General features: G+C 42.6%; 2 protein-coding genes across 2 annotated transcripts in view; one reads left to right on the top strand and one right to left on the bottom strand.

Moving 5' to 3' along the window:
* The window catches only part of adgrf3b (adhesion G protein-coupled receptor F3b), a 29989-nt gene extending 19916 nt beyond the window's left edge, over positions 1-10073 (top strand). The window contains exons 14-21 of the mRNA XM_042096347.1: positions 6522-6650; positions 6749-6936; positions 7049-7231; positions 7882-9252; positions 9365-9406; positions 9503-9538; positions 9627-9699; positions 9859-10073. Coding sequence (XP_041952281.1) covers positions 6522-6650; positions 6749-6936; positions 7049-7231; positions 7882-9252; positions 9365-9406; positions 9503-9538; positions 9627-9695 — 2018 coding nt within the window. The 3' untranslated portion in view covers positions 9696-9699; positions 9859-10073. The remainder of the gene's footprint in view (positions 1-6521; positions 6651-6748; positions 6937-7048; positions 7232-7881; positions 9253-9364; positions 9407-9502; positions 9539-9626; positions 9700-9858) is intronic.
* Positions 10074-10301: 228 nt separating this feature from the next.
* Positions 10302-20589, bottom strand: mep1a.2 (meprin A, alpha (PABA peptide hydrolase), tandem duplicate 2). Its single transcript, XM_042096355.1, has 14 exons — positions 20407-20589; positions 20248-20278; positions 20078-20131; positions 19634-19674; positions 19469-19538; positions 19247-19364; positions 18652-18827; positions 18048-18269; positions 14407-14553; positions 13792-14007; positions 13152-13601; positions 11994-12164; positions 11162-11372; positions 10302-10617 (listed from the first exon to the last, which is right to left on the bottom strand). Exons 1-14 carry the CDS (start codon positions 20467-20469, stop codon positions 10467-10469), a joined length of 2121 nt encoding a protein of 706 aa, XP_041952289.1. The 5' UTR covers positions 20470-20589; the 3' UTR covers positions 10302-10466.
* Positions 20590-20969: the final 380 nt, after the last annotated feature.

Genomic DNA, 20969 nt, shown 5'->3' with positions numbered 1-20969 from the left:
CGTTCTCATAATGATCCTTTTTTTACCAGCTCCGTTCAAATATAGCCTATGGCTAGTCCACAAACTCAAACATTGTTTGTGCCACATGTATAGCACAATATTAACAACGATAAGCATGATATTAAGTTGGCACAAACAGCTTTCATTCCCTTGGAAAGAGAAGCATGTATGACATGATGCTTGCTTGACATTTTCTGTTTGCAATTAAAAGTGAATTATGAGCCTGGTAGCCAGTAGCCACCTAGCTACAGTAGCTGAGTGAAATGTATTTCAATCGGCATATCATGTGCTTCATGTAAATAAATTATTGAATACTTCAAGACTATTAAGACCAGTTCCATTACACAAGGCAAAGACAACTCTTCATAATATTCTTGTCCACTTTCCAAATCACAGTGAGTGCAGCTATGTCATAGTGACCTGGATCTCATAGTTTATAACAGTACAGTAGGCTAGTGAGAACCGGATAATTCACAATCTCCTCTAATCTCGTATTTGTTGCCTTCACGATTTCCTTTTATATGTTTCTTATATTTAAAAGAAGATATCAATCATCATCAACAATGACAAGCCAGCTGGAACCTACTCATTTTCTCTCCCTCTCGTGCGTGCTTGGATGCGTTCTCAATTAAATGCAGTAGGCTAGCATAAGTTCAAGTTGGATCTTAATGGAGAGGACTCGAAAAGTATCAACTTTATGTAACATGCTGTTGGTGCTTTTTGACATTAAACGTTCTCTAACAAGAGTGCAAATCAGTTTGCAGTAAAGCTACTAGTGATTGGCTAAATGTTGGTCCTTCCTCTGTCTCTTGGTGCCCTACACACAGTGCGTAACGCGTGTGGGGGTAGCGGCAGTACTGTACTGTGCTCTGGCCGCTTGTCTCCGCTATTTTTTTTTTTTTTTTTTTTAGTCGCGGGAAAGCGTCTGTGGGGTGACTGGTCCACGATCAGGAAATTTAGTTTTTGATTCGAGACATGTCAAGTCATCACAAGTCAAAGAGGCAAAGTCCGAGTCAAGTCTCAAGTGAATAGTATTCAAGTCCAAGTCGAGTCGCAAGTCATGCCGAATTTTATCAAGTCAAGTCTGAAGTCATTAAAATCATGACTCGAGTCTGACTCGAGTCCAAGTCATGTGACTCGAGTCCACATGTCTGCCTCTACCGCTGCACCATTGAGAGCACCCTCACCAACTGTGTCATGGTGGCAACTGATCTGCCTCCGACTGGAAAGCACGGCAGAGGATGGTGAAAACGGCTCAGCGCATCACTGGTTCCTCACACCCCTCCATCAACGCCCCCCCCCCCGGTGCCTCCTTGCCTGTGCCTGTTGAGGTGTCCATGTCGATGGCAAACTTCACAGGGACAACAAGGAGGCGAACATTTTGCCCCTATCCCACCCATAGTATTCTATTTATATTTATAAATGTACACACTTTATTACACTTAAACATAGCAATATTCTACTGATATTTCTACGGTTGTTCGTGATTAGTTCAAAGGAACTCCAATGATTTTAAACTCCAAACATGTGTCCACCCACCACGAAGAAGATGTTTACCAATGAAGTCAGGCCACACTCTTTGCCAAAGAGGACCGTAAACATAGTCAAGAGTATAATAAGGTGATAATAATGCTAATTAGCATAATAATAGTTTTTTTTGCATTTTTATATTTTTCATAGCCTTTACTTTTTATTTATTGCCCACAGGAGATTTCTGAGATGCACAGATGTGAACAATATTAATTTATTTACATGGTATAATGATGCCTGTCTGAAGAAAGTGCCCAAAATCGCCATTTTGGCAGCCATTTTGTTTATGCTAATTAGATGGTCAAAAACTTAAAATTCTGCTTGGGAACAGGGCTAGTTGGATTCAGCACATGTTAATTGTGATAAAAAGTCTGCCTCTAGACCCATATACAAGGACTTTTTCTTGAAATAGCACTTGTCTAATAGTGGTCAGACAGACATTAAGCCTTTTCGAAGAGATCATCATCTGTGAGTTAAAGGGTCATGGGGTGTAAGGCCTCAAACAGATGAAAGGTTGCCTGCATACTTCCAAATCTTTGGGAGAGCTGGCCAATTATGACATCAAGATTGGCATTGAAAATGTTCACTCTGAAATAATGTTTCTGCATTGTATAAACGGACATCTTCCGATAGCTCGTCAAAGTGACACTTCACCCTCAACCTCACATTTTCAAAACTGGTTTGAGCCACCCCATATGTTCGCGAGCATCTGATTCTGCGCTGTAGTCTTGGCTTGATCAAAAGCACCGTTGGTAGTCAGACAAGATCTGTATAGTGTTGTCCAGCAATTCTGCTTCCTTGTGTAAATCTGTGTCTGTATTTTGGAGTATTTTAGACACTACATTCACATTCTCTAATACCTTAGTCTGGAGAACCACTAAGAATTAAATTAAATTTCTCCATCGACTTCCTCAACCCACCAGCTTCATCACACTCATCCTTTTTAGTCACTCATCAGCGCTGTTTTTGTAAGTGCTTTCATTACATCCAGATACCTGTACCGTATGGCACTGACGGATTCATATCAGACCAGCGAGTAGGGCAGAATCACGCCTGGGTGAGCGGAGGGGTGTGTTCTCTGAATCATGTCAGTGAGCATGGCCCACCTTTTAATGCTGTGCCCAAAGAATGTGTAGATGTGCTCATCTCTGAAATGTTTTTTACAGCATTGTTTGGGACCAGGTTCAAGTTGTGCGCTGCACAGTAAACATGGGGCACAAGCGGCTCCTTCTCCCTAATCCTGGCCTGCATTCCCAAATAAATCCCACTCATGTTGGCTGCTCTGTCATAGCCCTGTCCACGACATTTCGACATCTCAAGGCAATTTCTGGTAATGCTGTCAAGAACTTTATTTGCCAATTCTCTTGCAGATGTATCTGCCGTATCCAAAACCCCCCAAAAAGACTCAATTACCTTTACATCAATGGCTTTGTCCTTTGCATCTCTCACTATTGTCACATATCTGTACACTTGGCAAAGTTGGTCACACTTGGCCAGTGTCCGTAGTGTCCATTATGACAGAAAAAAACAGCGCTTCATTTATATCAGCTGTGATGTCCTGTTGAACTTGCTGTGACAAAATGTAGATTAGCTCGTTCTGTATGACGGGGCTGATGTATTTAACAGAGCCCTGGGGCCGTTTAATCAAATCTTGCAGCACAGGATCACAGCGTGCCAGCAGCTCAATTACAGCAAGGGAATTTGCACTATTTGGCTGTCCCAATACTTCTCTATGCCCCCTGAAAGCAATGTTACAAGTCGCCAGAGTTAAAGTAACATTTACTATTCGCTCCAGCACTCTTCTCCAAAAGAGTGCTTCATTGCATAAATCCCTCTCCAACTGCGCATCGATGGTGCCATTGAGTCTCCATTGCTCAAACACAACACAGGCTCTGACATGTGCGTGAGAGGACTTGTGGCGTTCAGGTTTTTGGGATAAATGCAATCCCTAATTCCATTCACCCAGGCATCGTTATACTGGGGCGAACCACGGTCTCCAAACAGCCAGCATGGCTCACAGTACGCACAATCCAATTTTGGTGAGTAGCAAAGCTAGCTACGAGGCAATTTGATACTGGCCTTTGTGGTAATGTGATAAAAGGCTTCAGAGAAACAACGATTGTGCTGATTTTTAGGGAAATGATCTTTAGGTTTACAAGCGCCAGTAGTGAGAATATATCTTTTACAGAAGCGTCCAAGACATTTCCATCAAAATTCTCCCTGTGTGTGGGGAACTGTCTTCCTGCTCCTGTCCTGTCTTGCTCCTGTTCTGTATCACTGACTGTCTCAGTCACTTCAATCTGGTCCTGACCACTGTCTTCTTCGGTCTGGCCACCTGGGACACTGACTTCATCTTCAAGATTTTTTGTAAAGTATTGTAAATAAATCTAGCCCATACCTTTAGCAGATTTTATTTTTTTTTTGGGGGGGGGGTACACAAGTTGCCTATTGTGTATCAACAACACTCAATAATAGTTTAAAATCAATTAAATTCCCAACAATTTGACAACAGCTAGTTATTGAGTATTCAACTAGCCCGCTTGCTTGCGAGACTGTGCAGTCGGCACCCACTTCCTTATTTGGGTTTTGGGTTGCCAGGTTTTAGCCTATGACAAAACGGTTGAAATTGAAAGTAAGTGATTGTGTATGTGTAGGGAGTATTTCATACACAATCTGGCAATCTGGGAGATGTCAGATTAACAGAAAAAATGAATGGATCAATGATGTGATGTTTCAATGACATGATCAATGAAGATGTTTCATGGCCATGCAAATTACGGGAGTTTTCCGGGAGAAATAACAAAACGGGAGGGTGCCGGGAGATGACCTTGAAATAAGGGAGAAACCGATAAAAAATTACACAATGTAGCCTAATACAGCAAGAATAATGACAATTTAGTCTCTCCATTTGTTTACAGTTCAGTTCAGAGTCTAAGGCCGGCTTTACACAACAACGCTCCCGGGTGAAACTGACAAAATATTTTATCAGATGTGTCTTTCGTTTAGACAGCGACAGCGTTTTTGGGGCTTAAAAACGCAAAAAAATGAACCCACCCTCCAGAATGGAAATCTTAAAGACGCTCCACTGTCGCGTTCCCGTCTAAAGGGTTGAAAACGCAAAAGTGTGCTCTGAGCTGCTCACGCTGGCTATCCTCGCATACACGTTGACGTCATATCCATGTGCAGTACAGCCAAACAACAACAAACGTCGGATTATTTCCATCAGTCGGACATTCAAGTTGCCTTAGCTGCTTATGATATTAAGATAGCTATTCAGGAGTCCTTTCAGTAGCATAATGAGGGTCTCTACATGTAAACTGAAGCATTGAGAACTTTGTAAGTTTATTAAAAAAGAAACACATTACCGTTCACGTCTGGTTCACATACAGGCAGGCACCTTGGGAAAACAGAACTCTGGGATGTGAAGCACTACTACGGAGAGAAGTAGAAGGAAGTTTCAACGCATGCGCGCGCTCTTGGTGTTGTTGTATGGCAGTGCTTCACAGTACCACCTAGCCACCTGGCATGCATACTATTTCACACACTTTTGCGTCACCGTGTGCATGCAGATTTCCACCCAAAGACGCTAAATGCGAAATAAAAAGTGGGGGACTTGGGACTACTCTCACCCTCAGGGATGAATTACTGCACGGGCCTACTGGGCCCAGGCCCAGGGTCCCAAGGGGTCAGGGGGCCCTGAAGCCCAAGCCTTTGCATGGAATCATTGCCTCAATATCAACATGTAGGATGTAGGCTATGAATCTGATTCAATTAAAGTATTGGCCATCCCTAAATGCAGCAGAATACAGGAAATCAAACAAATTAAACATTTTCTGGGGGAGGACCCCCAAACCCCACATATGTGACAATTAGTGGGGGGCCCTTAATACATCCAGCTTGGGGCCCGAAAGTTCATAATCTATCCATGCTCACCCTGCAACTAATTTCCCCAATTTATTGTCAATTTGAAGGTCATGTTTGACATAGCCTTATAGCTTGGCATTATTTCTAGTCCTGATTAGCCTACCTGTTGTCTGGTGGCTCACACTCATTGCTCCTGTTCGGAGTGTCATCCGTAACGTTAGTCGCGTCTGCGCCCCTTACTATAAAGCCAAATGCCGCTAATTTCAGCAGCTCTGTCACCCTTTCCTCCTGCTCCCTGCGCTCTTGACGCCTTTTGCTGCCACTTTTATGTTGGTAAGGTGTTGTTCATTCAAATCGACATCGGCAGGCCATAAACCGCCCTTCGCACTCGTCAGATTTTCAGTCAGCCGTTGACAATCAACCTTTATACAGTCTATGGAACCAACACGCGCAACTAACACAAGTTATGGAATCAACAACAAACATATTACCCAGAAATCTTTGCTCCGCCTCACTCGCAGTATGGCCAAAGAAAATAAGAAAATATTCATTTAATTTAGTGTTTATTTTCTATTTGAGAGCTAAATTATTTAATTCTTTAAGGCTATAGTTTTGTTGAAAGTCACTAATGGCTGATGATGAAAATCAGTATGTGAAACCATGACTGAGAAGTGTTCATTATATGTTGGAATACCGGAGAAACATGTCAAGAAGCATTGCGGTCAAAGACATATATTTTTAATATCTTTATGCAACATAGTTTCTTCGCGGTTTAAATCTGTATCATTTCGGGCTTGAGTACGATTGCACCCCCTGCATCTCCCACAGTTACGCCAGTGAGTCTCCTCAGTTCCTTAACATTTACAGAAATTTGTTAAAGGAAGAGGTGAAGCTGCACAGTCGTAAACATTCCCTGTCCCAACTTTTTTTGAAACATGAACATATTATTTTCTAAATAGTCCAACTTTTCAGTTTCAACATGTGATATGTTGTCTATGTCCTTTCTGTTGCTAAATATGGGTTTACGAGACTTGTATAATAGCACATTCTGTTTTTATTTGCATTTTACAACAACTTTTTTTGATTTGTGGTTGTAAAATGTGGTATTCTGTTACTGAACCCCACAGGAAATGCAGAGGAATCCCTGATTGTGGACATCCCCTGTAAAGATAAACTTGATTCTCTTAAATGTACCTGTAATGTCACCTATTATGATGAAACATATTCTCAAAATCTAGAAGTCCCCGTCTTAAAATGTAAGTGACACTTCAGCAACCATTGTTTTTTTCATCCTCTCATCCTTGATTGAAGACCAACATTTTTTAATCAATAACAAAACCTTTCATGTATCAAGCTGGGGACCGTTTCTGTGTGAGTGAGAATGGATGGCCAAAAACAAAGGTAGGTTCGACAGCCACTCAAAGCTGTGGTCCAGAAAGAGTTGGGAATAAAAGCCGCACATGTGATGAAAATGAAGACTGGGGCAGCGTGTTCAACTACTGTGTTAGGAAGGATGTAGATAATCTGCTCAAATCAGCAATGGTAATGTATGTCTTTGATCACATACTAAATCAAGAATATTCAATGAGTACAAAATCCTCATTATCCAGTGTGGTTATGTGCTGTGTTTGTGTGTGTGTGTGTGTTCACTCAGGACATTGCCAAGGGATATGGAAACACCCCTGAGGAAGTTGGCAACATTTTTTCTGTTATGACTAATGTCACCAATCTTGAATATGAAGCAACGCTGGCGGATGTGGAAGCCTTTATTAACACTCTGGGTGCATTGAACACTGCAACGTCCAACATTGAAGTAATAGGTGATTCAGTTATGACTGTAAGTATTTTCAGAAATCTGGTGCTGTTTTATAGTCTCTCTTTGATCAGACAAAAAGCATTAGTTGGTTGTAGTAGCATGTACAAATGAAATAGAATAGTCTTAAAGGCACACTCTGTAACTCTTGTAATTTCTTTGCCAATTTCTCACTTTTGTTGTTGCATTTCTCTACTGAGCTCCCCTTGCAACTTTGGGGTGCATATTTCACAACCATCTGGTCTTTTCGCTGGCTCTGCCATGATAAAAATCTAAAAAATGAAGCCATCGCTGCTTGTTCTTATAGCTAGCCGGCATGGCTAACTGGTGCTTGAGGGGGTGTGTGTGTATGTCCAGAGAATTTTAAGCATTTTGTGTTTCTCGCTCTTTCTCACTTCCCACAAGAATTCCCTGCAGAGCAGGGAAAGCCGCCATTTTTGCCTCAACAGGTCATTTAACCATCACAATGATTTCCAAACTGTTTTATTAAATTGAAAATGTTGCATAGGGGGCCTTTAATGAAAGAAAAGAAAAAGGAGAGGGGGGGGGGCGCTATGGCACAACTGGTGCTTGCTTCCTGTCACTCTCTTAACTGTCCTTTCAAAATAAAGGCATAAAAGGCCAAAACATATTTTTTAAAGAAAACAAAATTAATTCACTGCAATCTCTTTCAGGATTTTATAGAGTCAGCAACCAATGTTTTGTCTATGGATTGGAGTGGTGGCAATAAAACATACAAAGAGAATCTGTCTGCAAACTACCTGCAATCTGTTGAGGGACTGCTGCAAAACATCCAAGTGAACCAGAGCTCAGGATACAACACCACACTCATGCAATTCCAAGTTCGACAAAAAGACATCAAGTACCCTAGAACCATCTTTGATATCAGTCTGCGGCTGTCCACTTCAGCAAGCCAGGCCAAAATTTTGGCAATTAAGAACCTAAGTGAACTGCTACCCAATCGTTTTCTGGACACCGAGAGCAGTAGTATAGTGGTGGCCGTTGCTCTACAAAGCAACAAGAGCGAACCCTCAGGCATCAACCTGGAGTTTCCTCTGAAGAAGAAAAAGCCACGAAACCATGAGATAATCTGCGTGCGGTGGCAGAACAGCATGTGGGACAAAGAAGGCTGTGAGTGGAAGCCACGGAATAACTCTCATGCAACGTGTGACTGCTACCTCAAGGGAGGGGAGACCATGACTGGGAACAACTCCAAGGTGAGCACCAGGGTGAGAATGTCCCTTTCGACGCTCATGTCCAAGTCCCCCATTGAGCTGCCCGGCCTTGAAGAGATCACCTTAGCTGGGCTCGGTGCCTCAATCTGTTGCCTAGTCATCTTCGTATTTGTGGAGTGTCTCGTATGGAAGGCTGTCACCAAGACAGACATTGCATTTTTCCGTCACACGGCGCTGGTCAACATAGCCACGTTCCTTCTCCTGGCCAACGTCAGCTTCCTTGTGACCTCCTTGATACAGGATCTCACTCAGCAGCACCCAACCATGTGCCTTGTCTTGGCGTTGGCCAAGCATTTATTCTACCTGGTCATGTTCTTCTGGATGTTTTCCCTGAGCATGATACTTCTCCATCAGCTGATGTTCGTATTCTCTCCTGTGATGAGAAAGACATTCTTCTTCGTGTCCATCTTCACTGGCTACATCTGCCCCATGGTGACTGTGTCAGTCACATACATGTATTACCATCTGACCCATGATGGCTCCTACTATGACCCACACACGTGCTGGCTGAAGTACGACGCGGTGCTTCAAGGCTCGATCCACGCGTTTCTGTTACCGGTGGGAGTCATCATTCTGATAAACCTGTTCACCATGGTGAAGGTGATTGTGACACACCTGAGGCCCCAGGTTTCGGCAGGCACAGTGGATGAGAGGGAGATAGCGAAAAGCATCCTCAAGGTGATTGCAATTCTGACCCCTGTCTTTGGCGTGTCTTGGGCCCTGGGATTTTTAGTGTTCGTGTTGGATGTCACTGATGGAATTTTACCAAAGATGGTGTCCTATGCTTTCACCATCACAACCTCACTGCAGGTGAGAACATTTTCTGCTATGTGTTCTATGGTCATTTAAATACTGATTGCATGTCACAATACAGTAGCATACTCATTGGTCATTTTGTGTGTTTATGTGCATGTTTTGACAGGGGCTCTTCATTTTGCTGACTGGAATACTAGGGGAGATAAAGGTAATTTTGTTTTACCTAAGAATTCCAGTTTTGTCATGTAGCTTTTTGTCCTAGATCAATCCCTCGGTAACATTTCCTACTTATTTCATTCCTCAGGTTCAAAATGAAGTTTCGAAATGTGTCAGTTGTGTGGTGAGTTCTTCCCATTATCAGTATTCAAATCTCTCCTGTACCCAATATGTACTTGCTTCACTGTTGTAATATTACTTCTTTTCTTTAGAAACCAGAGAGAAGTGAGAGCACAAGGAATTGTACATCATCCATCAAGAAGAATTCATCCCTGTTCTGACCAGGTGTTATGATTTTCTCTTAATTCAGTTACATCAAATGCTGCTCTATTAGGGACAACAATATTTACCATAGCTCCTTTCCTCTTTCCTGTTCTTTCTATCCTCTCATCCTCCTCTTCCTCTATCCTGCCCATGACGTCTCTCTCTCTCTCTCGACTCAAGGTTCGGAGGCGTTCCACAGTTGCAATACAGCAAAGCAGGAGCTGAGTCAGCTTAATTAGCAAGTTCAGCAGACACACTTTTCAAGTTAAAGAAATTATTTATTTTTAAACTTAAATTTAATCATTTAATCATTTACTCACAATGTAGTTATTGTACTGTAGCTTGATGTGTACTTCCATGTGTTTCCTATTTGAATAAATTAATGGACAACTTTATTGATGTGCTTTTTCACATGACTACATGAGGTATGGTACCCAGCAGTGGAGTAACATTCTGTACAAAACATTGTAGAATATTTTGAGGTTTATCCATTTCTATATTCTACTTCTGAAAACAGGGGAATTATATAATCAGAATTATTTTTGTAAATATGGAAATTTTAGAAATGTGTAAATATTTCACACAAAAATCTTTGATTAATACAAATGGTACAATAAACATTATGGAGATATAAATATAATTTTTAATGTATCCTTCGAAGAACAGCAACACAGCATAGTTGGTAGTCATAACATTTACTGCCTGTGAGAAATAATTTGTTGGGAAATAACGTGTGACTCAGTGTGAATGATAGACTGAAGTTAAGAAATACGTCTGACATCTCCGTTTTATGTCCTCTGACGAATAACTGCAAGAATGGCCATAACTAGGGCCATGGAGCCCACTACTCCTCCAACCAGAACCCCCACAACAGATCCTGCAACCTGCCGAGTTTCACACATGTCACCTGAATAGAATGTGGACCGTCCAGATGCACACCTATGAAAGGGTAGATAGGGAGAAAGAGTGGGAACATATTTTCCATTTATGCTGCCAAGTTATTTCCATAACTAAACAAAGAGAGAGTGTCACAAAAAGCAGAGTACATCTGACTGCATGCAAATGTGACTTGACGCAAGTCAGGTCGAGAGGACAAACACAGAAAGCAGGAAGGGAAAGGCAGGAAAAAGAAAAGGAAGAGACCATGGGAATCCATGTTTGTAACATTATGGATAAAGCTGACGTGTGGCCAGCACAGACGGTGACCCATGACATGTGTAGCTGTGTAGAAGACAGTACAGCACCACACAGTAGTATAATATTCTGCATATGATTGCATAAGCTTGATATAGACATTTTACAAGGTGTTATAAAATGAAATAATGATTAAATGATTTAATGATGACAGCAATGGGTGTGTGACTGGTATAGGTGTGTTTGTGTCAGTGTGTTTACCTCCCTCTGGTGGTAAAATCATCATATTTGTATTGCGTGTGTGTGTCTGTGTGTGTATGTGTGTGTGTGTGTGTGCGTGCGTGCTGACCTGCATGTGGCCTGGCCCTGTTTCTCCACACACACTCCTCCATTTAGACAGGGGTTAGGGGAGCAGGGCTGAGTGACGGCGCGGACCTCCCTTGGTCGGGCATCTTGGGCTGCGAGCTCATTGGGCGGGAGTGGCTCCTTCTTGTCCAGCGGTCTCTCCTCCTTGGCTGAGGCCACCACCGGCACCTCGGTCTTCAGCAAGTGGGTCAGGTCTGCAGACACACAGGAGTGACACTACTGCAGACTGCAGCTGACTCTTTTGCCAGGTCAGGACTTGAGGTGCGTTCAAATTCGGCCAACAGTGGCGAACGTTCGTGGCAAATAAAATGTTTTCCCTGATCAGTTAAATTTGAACGCCCCATCTAGCTCACATCTAGCTCCACCATACGTTTGTGGGAAAACTACCTCCTCAGGCTGCGAGTTTTTGCAAATGTTCACCAAAAACTCGAAATCTGTTTGCAAACATTAGCCTATGTTTGCGAATTTGGATGCAGATCCTGTCAGTCTGGTCATTGTTACGTCTAGTCAGTCTCAACTGGATATGGCTGTTTTTCATGATACCAACAAAGGAAGGAAGTGTGTCATGGAAGAAAACATCTCTCCAAAAACACCACATTTTCGTACAAATTTTAAATGTAAATTTAATTTAGCTTTTTACTGATATCTATAGCTCAAGGAGGTGATCCTTTATGGCCAGAAAATATTCATGGAACATAAACAAGCTGTCTTTTTTTTTGACGTTTCATATTTCCCTCTGTTATGCTTTACTTCTCAATCACAAAGACCATGCGAGCAAAGCATGTAAACGTTTCTGTAGCTCCTAATCAAAGTACCATCAAAGTCAGCCATGATGATGAGGTCGTCGTTCTTCAGGAAGCTCCTCCTCTGCAGCTGCAGGTGGGAGGTGAAGGTGCCCCAGCCCATCTCCGGTCCCCTATAGCAGGAGCAGTTTGTGTCCCACGTACCGTTACCATCCACTGGCCTGTTCCACTTGTAGTTGGAGTCTAGAGGGAAGAATCACAAAAACAAAGCCCAGGGGCCACAGGAGTTAATGCTGTTGTGCATCTAAACTGATAGCCAGAGGAAAGGAGAGCAGAAACAGGGAACAGAACAGTTATGATGAGGATCATTCTGTGCGTTTTTGACTGACCAAAAGGCAGCCACACTCTTAAAACGAATGTGTTGACCCGGTTGACACACAACACAACTTGCGTTGTTTTTTAACACATTTCTGTGTCCAGATAGGGACAACACATTCGTTTTAAGAGTGTAGACATTTTTTGAGCAGAAAACCAGGGTTGTAACCCCTGATGCCTGATGTGTTGTTGCAACCTTTAACACAGCAAGTCAGGATCTCAGTTTTACATTTTGTAAAGGTTGGTACCTACCTATCATAAAATAATCCTATAGGGTAAGGAGAACTCAAAGATTTTAAGTTAACGGTTTATTATGCAGGTTCAGGTATTTTTGGTGACTGTACAGCTGCCTCTAGAGTCGCGATACTTATATTTTACTCTGCCATTGTAAATAGCCTGCTTCTCCTGGCTTGTTCCCCCTGTACATGATGAAAATGTTTTAGTTGTGGAGGTGAAGGATTAACAACAGGCAAAAACTCCAAAGAGCTATATCTACTGACAAGGTAATGTTTCACAATTCCAGCGAAAATGTCTTCGGGCCGCTATTCTTGAAGTTACAGTACATGGCTGGTTCTCTCGTTAGCGACTCGCTATGGCTGTTTGTATGGTGTTGTATGGGTATTACAAGTTCATTTAATATCAAATTGGCTTCGTAAAGGTTATATTAGTTGGCCATCTTGCATAGTGTACCTTAGGACAAATTTGTATGAAATCGGATGTTTACAAGTGTTGTTAGGACTGATGAGCATTTTTTAAGGCATTGTGGCATTTGAAGCAGATTGGAGATATAGTAGGCCCTACTCCATAAAAAAAATAAACTCCATATAAATGCACACATTGAGTTAACCCACTCACCAGTGGTGAAGCTGCGGCTGTTGGACATTCGCAACGTGGCATCTGGGTCTTGGTCCATGGCAGTGATGGTGACCTGTCTGTTCATGGCTGGCCACTCCAACACGCCATCATTCTCACCACTGTAAAGGTGAAAGGTCACTCCAAGGTACTCAGCAGAGTCTGCATCTCGGCCTTTGGGGTAAACGGTGAACCCGTACCCATAGCCCTCAGAGTTGTAGAAGCGGCCGCTGTGGATGCCGGTGCCAACTGGCGTGGAGGCGAGAATGCTGCTGAAGCCGCTGATCTGCCATACGGCACCGGGGCATGCCGTCTCTGACAGAGTGATGTCGTCGATGGAGATGCCACTTGAAGCCTGGTTCTCAACTCCCGTCATTCCCTGAAAAAAGTAACGGAACTTCTCCCCAGTGCTCAGAGGCACATGAGCGATCTTCCAGGAAGCATTTCCATCACCTAAGGCATGAAGGAATGTGAAACAAAACGATTTTTTTTTTCAAAAGCACTGCTCCTTCAAAAGATCAGTACATCTGGAACACAGTACATATATGTATATACATATACTATACAGTAAACTACATAATAAACTATATATAAATATAATTTGACAGAAGTGCCTCTGAAGACAACAAAACAAAATGGCTACCTGTGATGGTGTGCACTTTTATCACTTTGCGGGGGGTCCCTGTGCTGTCGTCCATCCGCAGCCAGATGACAAGGCGGTCTCCAGCAGCCCCTGTCATCCTGTAGAAGAACTGCAGGCACTGGTGGCTCCTCCGGGGATACAGGATCCGAGACTCCAGCAGAGCACTGTTCCCTACTGTTGACTTGGACGTGTCGAAGTGCATAAATAGGCCAGCATCTATTACAGAAGAACGGGGGGAAAGGTACATTTTTTTAAACCAAATATATAGTGAGCTTTTGGTTCAAACCCTGCTTTCTCAATTTTTAAGCTATAATCACACAGGTTAAAATGACAACATAACATACTCTATTATTACTCTACTATTATTTGGGAGTAATAGAAAGTGAGGATTTATTTATCCATGAGTGTTTCATTTAATTCAATAAACAAATAGACCATAGACAATAAATACTAGCCCCAGAGAATGTCAGTATCAAAACACTGACAAAATGTCAGTGATTGTCTTTGCCTTTGGCATTATGTGACATCCTTTCCAAAAGAAAAGGATGTGATGAGCCCCTTTCCTTTTGCTGTATATAACATATAACATATAGATGTACTGCTGTCCTTGTTTACCTCTGCACTGGCCTCCCAGGGTGTGGTCATTACTGCCAGTGGTGCTGGGGGTCTGTATCCAGTCCCCGTTGTCCTGCTCGTTCTGAATCATCCCACAGATGTTGATCTGCTCAAAGGAGCACTGGTCCAGCAGGGTCAGAGGAGCAGCTAGAATGGCACACGTACGCATGTTTACTAATAGTGTAATACATGGCTAGAATGGCACACGTACGCATGTTTACTAATAGTGTAATACATGGCTAGAATGGCACACGTACGCATGTTTACTAATAGTGTAATACATGGATAGAATGGCACACGAACGCATGTTTACTAAGGGTACGTTCAGACTTAACACTTTTTTCTGACAAAAGAAGTTATGCAGACCACTTTTTCAGTTTAAAAAAAAAATCTGCCAGCGTTCTTGTTCCAAAAAGCACCCGGAAGCATTTTTTTTGCGATAGGCAAACGTTACGTGTGGATACAAAATATCGCAGAAAAAAAATTGTGTTGGCTATTGCTTTTGGTATGTTATGGTAAAGTTGTGAAGTCATGTCAAACAATTCCCTATACTCAGACACTAAAACGAGTATGCATGTTTACTAATAGTGTAAAAACATGGTTTACTAATAGTGTAAAAACTTTCATATAGTCTAGATTCATTACACATACAGAGAAATATTTCAAGCCTTTTTTTTTTTTGTTTTAATCTTGATTATTCTAATATACAGTTACGGTTTACAGCCCAGAAAAACCCAGAATCTCAAAATATTACAATAAAGAATTTATAATACAGAAATGTCGACCTGAGATGAGCTCTAATCACGCAATTATGTCAAAACACCTGCAGCCTTTAATCTCAGTCTGTGCAGGCAATGGACTTTTCCATAATATTCAAAAAAAATTTAGACGCTGTAGCCTACTCTGATTTTATTATGACCGCCGCGCAGCGAAGCTGCAGATTTTTTTTTTTTTCTTTTTCGCATGTCCAAATTTCCGTCAAGGATTCCCGGGACACTGAAAGACCGGGGTAGACGAAACTTGGTGGGCATGTAACCCCATATGGATACCATCGTTTTTCGTTTTGATCTGTAGCCCCCCCGCTGGACTGCACCCCCCGAAAGGAGGGTAGGGCAGACACAGTTTTCTGTGAATATCTTGAGAACCGTAGGGTTTAGGAGGACCAATTTTTTCCGTATGTTTGGCTACAGGGGTCATGTTAACCCATTACATGTGCACACATGTGCATAAACAGATACACACGCACACACATACATTCACAGAAATCATACGTATGACACAGACTAACACAGTAGACATATGTACGCATGCATGCACATGCACAAACACACATACGCAGGCAAACCGCTTCTTTGCTCGCTTTGAAGCACAAAACAGCACCTGCCCACAGAAGACCCATCCCCCTCTACATGAGCAGCCCCTGTGCCTCTCTGCCGACAGCGTGAAGAGGACACTTGCTGCTATCAACACCCGTAAGGCAACAGGTCCAGACAACATCCCAGGTCGTGCGCTGAAGGACTGCGCAGGGGAGCTTAAGGATGTCTTCACAGACATCTTTAACACTTCCCTGAAGCAAGCCATTGTCCCATCATGTTTCAAAGCTGCCACCATCATACCTGTGCCGAAGCAAACTGCTCCATCCTGCTTCAATGACTACCGCCCTGTGGCACTGACACCCATCATCATGAAGTGCTTTGAGCGGCTTGTCATGTCACATATCAAAGCCATTCTCCCCCCCACCCTGGACCCCTTCCAGTTTGCATACCGAGCCAAGCGGTCTACAGAGGATGCAATCTGCTCTGCCCTCCACCCAGCCCTCACCCACCTGGAAAAAAGAGACTCATATGTGAGATTGCTGTTTATAGACTTCAGTTCTGCATTCAACACCATAATACCACAACAACTCATCTGCAAACTGGACAAACTGGGACTCAGTACCTACCTCTGCAACTGGCTACTGGACTTCCTCTGTCAGAGGCCCCAAGTAGTACGTGTTGGCAACAATACCTCAAGCAGCATCACACTGAGCACAGGGGCCCCCCAAGGCTGCGTGCTCAGTCCGCTGCTCTTCACCCTGCTGACGCATGACTGCACTGCAACCTACAGCAACAATCACATAGTGAAATTTGCTGACGACACAACTCTGGTGGGTCTCATCACCAAGGGCGACGAGACTCAATACAGGTTGGAGGTCGACCATCTGACCACGTGGTGCAGGGACAACAACCTCCTGCTGAACGTCAGCAAGACCAAAGAGATTGTTGTTGACTTCCGGAGAGGTCACACCCAACACCTGCCACTGACCATCGACGGTGCTGTGGTGGAGAGAGCGAGCAGCACCAAATTCCTGGGGGTGCACATCAGTGAAGACCTCTCCTGGACCACCAACACTGCATCACTGGCGAAGAGAGCTCAGCGCCGCCTGTACTTCCTGCGGAAACTCAGGCGAGCAAGTGCTCCACCAGCCATCATGACCACATTCTACCGAGGCACCATTGAGAGCATCCTCTCCAGCTGTATCGCTGTGTGGGGCGTAAGCTGCACTGAATACAACAGGAAAGCCCTGCAGCGCATAGTGAACACAGCTGGAAGGATCATTGGTGCTTCACTCCCCTCCCTGAAGGACATTTACACCACCCACCTCACCCGCAAGGCGACCAAAATTGTGAGTGATTCAAGTCACCCCGCTCACAATCTGTTTGATCTACTGCCCTCTGGGAAGAGGTACAGAAGCCTGCGCTCCCGCACTACCAGACTCACCAACAGCTTCATACACCAAGCTGTAAGGATGCTGAACTCTCTCCCTCCTCTCCCCCCTCCACCCTCAGCTACATAACATCCTGGACATTGGACCCACAATGGCCGCCTGCACTACTCCACTTGCACACTTGCACACTTGCACACTTGTACACTTTACAACTTGGTGTTGTTGTCCTGAAAACACAACACTTCTGCTGCTCTTACATAACTTGCACCACTATGCCACTTTCTTTATTACTTAGGTCAAACAGAACTACCCAAGCCTTTTATTGGCCTGACTTTGCACTAGTATTTTATTGACTGTCCATGCACAATTTCAACCAAATTTTGCTGCTCTTATTTTTTCATTATTATATGTGCCCTCTTATTTACTTATTTACTTACTTTTTTGTTTACTTGAATGTTATGTTTGTCTGTGGACTTAAATTGGTAAAATGTCTTGTCTTCACCGTGGGATAGTGAGAAACGTAATTTCGATCTCTTTGTATGTCTGGAACATGTGAAGAAATTGACAATAAAGCTGACTTTGACTTTGACTTTGACTTTGACTTTGAAACACGCAAGCACGCACACACACACACACACACACAATTCAAGAATTTCTCAGAATTATGAACAGGCAAGATGGGGGTGTGCTTGTATAAAATGAATTTTACATGTGAAATCTATGAACTAATCATGTTTTGGTACTTGTTGTCTAGCAGATACCAGTGAGAATTGAGTGTGGATAATGCAATTTAGTGAGACAGTTAGAATCATCTAGGCCTTTCAGCGTGATTTATTTTTGTGGAAAAAATGTGCTGGACTGGGCGGCGGTCATATTTTGTACCGCTCTGCGGTACATCTAGTTTTGTGACTTTGTCCAGTTCAATAGCACTCACCGCATTCATACTTGCGGTTCAGTCTCTCCAGGTCGACTGCACTGAAGTCTAGCCGCTGGCCAATAACATTGTTGAAAGCAGGGATCGCCGTGGTGATGGTGGGGATGTTGGGATCCTTGTTGAAGGAGAGGGGGCGGTAGTGCATGATGGACTCGTAGTCGTACGGTGTGTTCAAGTCCGTGATGAAGTCATCCTCATACTTGTTAAAATTGTGCTCTTTCCCTGTGGACCCATATATTTCAATTAAGTGACAAATTTATATTGGAACACAAATCAACCACATTTTAATCAATTCCTACATTGAGAGTATGTGCTGTATGCTTCCAAGATACTGACAACATGATAGCAGTCCCTATGTTTGTTACTTTTACCCTGTTTTGTACACGATAGGCCTAGTAATCTTGTTACCAGTAGTCTTGATTAAGTTTAAGTTAATCAATTAGGTCTTGATTAAATCCTTTTTGCTTAGCATGAACATTATACACTTAAACCATATGGGTTTGGAACAGGGATAGATATAAGGACTTTGTGGGGTTTGCATGGCATGCAGGCTTGAGAACCTGAGGTCTAATAAGGGACTTGGATCTGTGTGCTGGCAGCTCACCTTCCAGGATTTGGTCCCAGTGGATTTTGACGTAATCGTCACGGTCAGACCGCGACTGCTCATGGTAGAAGCCGAGGGCGTGGAGGAGCTCGTGCTCAACGATGGCTCTGGTGTCACACCTGGCCCCGATGGACAGATTTTGGCCTGTCCCAAAGTCGCCCACAAAAGACCAGCACCTGCATCCGAGAGGAAAGAAAAAACAGGGCTGTCGGATTGTCACAGTAAAGAAGTGACATTGGGAAACGTTGGCACTTATTTATAAAAAAATATCTTTCAAGGCCTGGTGCTGCCATACTATATCCACGGCATTTACTACTATACGTTCCAACATTTTGACATCAAGCTAGTACTACAGCATAAAGTGACTGTTCCTCAAACAAGTGCACATTTTAAAACAGATCGTCCTCCTAATCATATCGATCTTGTTATATCCCCCTCATTATGTTGTCACCAGTGTTCACTTGCTCTCATCACAGTCATTACTGCTTTTTATCTGTTCTCCTTGAGAGACCTTGTAATTTGATGCAGTGATAAAAGATGGTCATAAAAATTGCGCAAACAGACAGCCACACGATGATCATGCAAGTTTGCTCACCCGTCCAACTTAGTGAAAGAGAGGTAAGTGCTCTCGCCCTCGTAAGGCTTGAAGTCAACACAGGACTTGAGTCGATACATCTCAAATGCCTGCAGGATCACACCCTTGGCATTCAGCTCTGGAAACCAGCAGACATTCGGTTTTGTACAACAAATGTTTAGTAAACTTCGTAAATCAGTGCTGGTGTAAATTAAGTTGAGAGAAGAAAAAGATCCCAAATACCCAAAGAATCTGTCAGGATGTAAGGGATAGGGAACTTCCAGTTGCCGTCCAGAATGGCATTTCTTCTGGGCTGAAACAAAACGGAGATGAAAATGGAACAGGTCGACATCCCTGAACTGGTTAAAATAGATAACAGATTTCTCTTGATTAGACTGCAATACTTACATCTACGGCAATATCTCCCTGAAAGAGATCTCTTGATGATTCTGCAATATAAAAAAACACTTCAGTACTAAACTACTTCTGCAATATAACAAACCATTTTACTTTGTGCATGCTGATTTATTAACAAATGCTTTAATTGAACATGAAAATGACAAAGCACAAGAGAATGTGTGAGTGCAATTTCAGCCTTGCATAAGGTCTATATGTTATATGTTTGTGCAATGAGCTTGCAATGTGAAAACTCGCTGTTTGTAAAACAATATATTGCAATTATTTACAGCTTATGTCAATGATTAAAGAGTGCCAAACAATGTAAAAGTATGAAACTGTTGCAAAGGTTGAAAACAGAGTTAGATTTAGGAATATTTTATTAGAGCATACTGTATAATATGAAGTACATTTAGGAGCTAATAGACAAATGTAAATGTCTTAGGTAACACCTACCTAAATTAATTTCGGGAATGTCTTCTCTCAACTCCCCTGCATCCACATCATTCCCTGTTAAAAATAATTGTATAGTTATTTTAGTGTAAATCAGTGTCGTACACATATACATCTGCTGGAATCAAAATATATATATTTATGGTCATTTAGTAAATTAAACAAACATATACCATCATTATAATATGTCGGCACTGCTTCAGCCTGATTGAGTGCAGAAACAGAACAACCATAATTCAACATAACATCTCAACCATATTCAACATAATATTTACTTGGTTGGTAACAATTAAAGTTAAGCAATTCTAGCTGAAAATTATCATTTTCTTTACCTTCAGAACCAACAGAAATGCTGTTAAAATTGTGATTTTCCACCTTGTATTCAAGGAGCCCATGTTAAGTCCTGTGCAATTCTGACATGTATTACTCGACTGGTGTAAACATTACAATAAAGCTGGAGCACCTGGTGGTACTTTGATCGGGGGAGGCAAGACAGTGGAGTTCTCCGTGCTCACACGTGTGACAGCTCATGGACGGCCTTCACAGAGATAGCAGCACAAATGACCCGAATGGGTCAGCACTTTGTTTTATTGCTCACACTTTTTTATATTCCACACATTATGACCAAAGGCAATGCTGGTGTAAAGACAACTGCAAGGAGAAGGTTTATGATCTCCGGCTGATATGAATATCTTTCAGTCACTCTCAACTATTTCTAGAGCATGTGAGTTCTGCATAGTTCTGTAACATTTCATTGAATATAATTTATCATATTTCAAACAACTTGATCAAAATACTACCACATGAAGCCACAATTTCATGTATTCTCTACCATGCAGTATTCAGTTCAAAAGTGCTTTTGCACACCTCTTTTTTGGGACAGGTGCGTCGGAAA

This window comes from Alosa sapidissima, chromosome 6 (genome assembly GCF_018492685.1).
Source record: "Alosa sapidissima isolate fAloSap1 chromosome 6, fAloSap1.pri, whole genome shotgun sequence".
Taxonomy (NCBI): domain Eukaryota; kingdom Metazoa; phylum Chordata; class Actinopteri; order Clupeiformes; family Clupeidae; genus Alosa; species Alosa sapidissima.
This window is presented reverse-complemented; position numbering and strand designations above follow the sequence as displayed.

Bases quoted from the DNA above. Each gene is read 5' to 3' on its own strand.
- mep1a.2 (XM_042096355.1), bottom strand. From the start codon at position 20,469: ATGGGCTCCTTGAATACAAGGTGGAAAATCACAATTTTAACAGCATTT. The intron at 20,279-20,406 runs GTAAAGAAAATG...GCACTCAATCAG, and splicing joins CATTTCTGTTGGTTCTGAAG to GCTGAAGCAGTGCCGACATA. The intron at 12,165-13,151 runs GTGAGTGGGTTA...TCTTCCCTCTAG, and splicing joins CAGCCGCAGCTTCACCACTG to ACTCCAACTACAAGTGGAAC.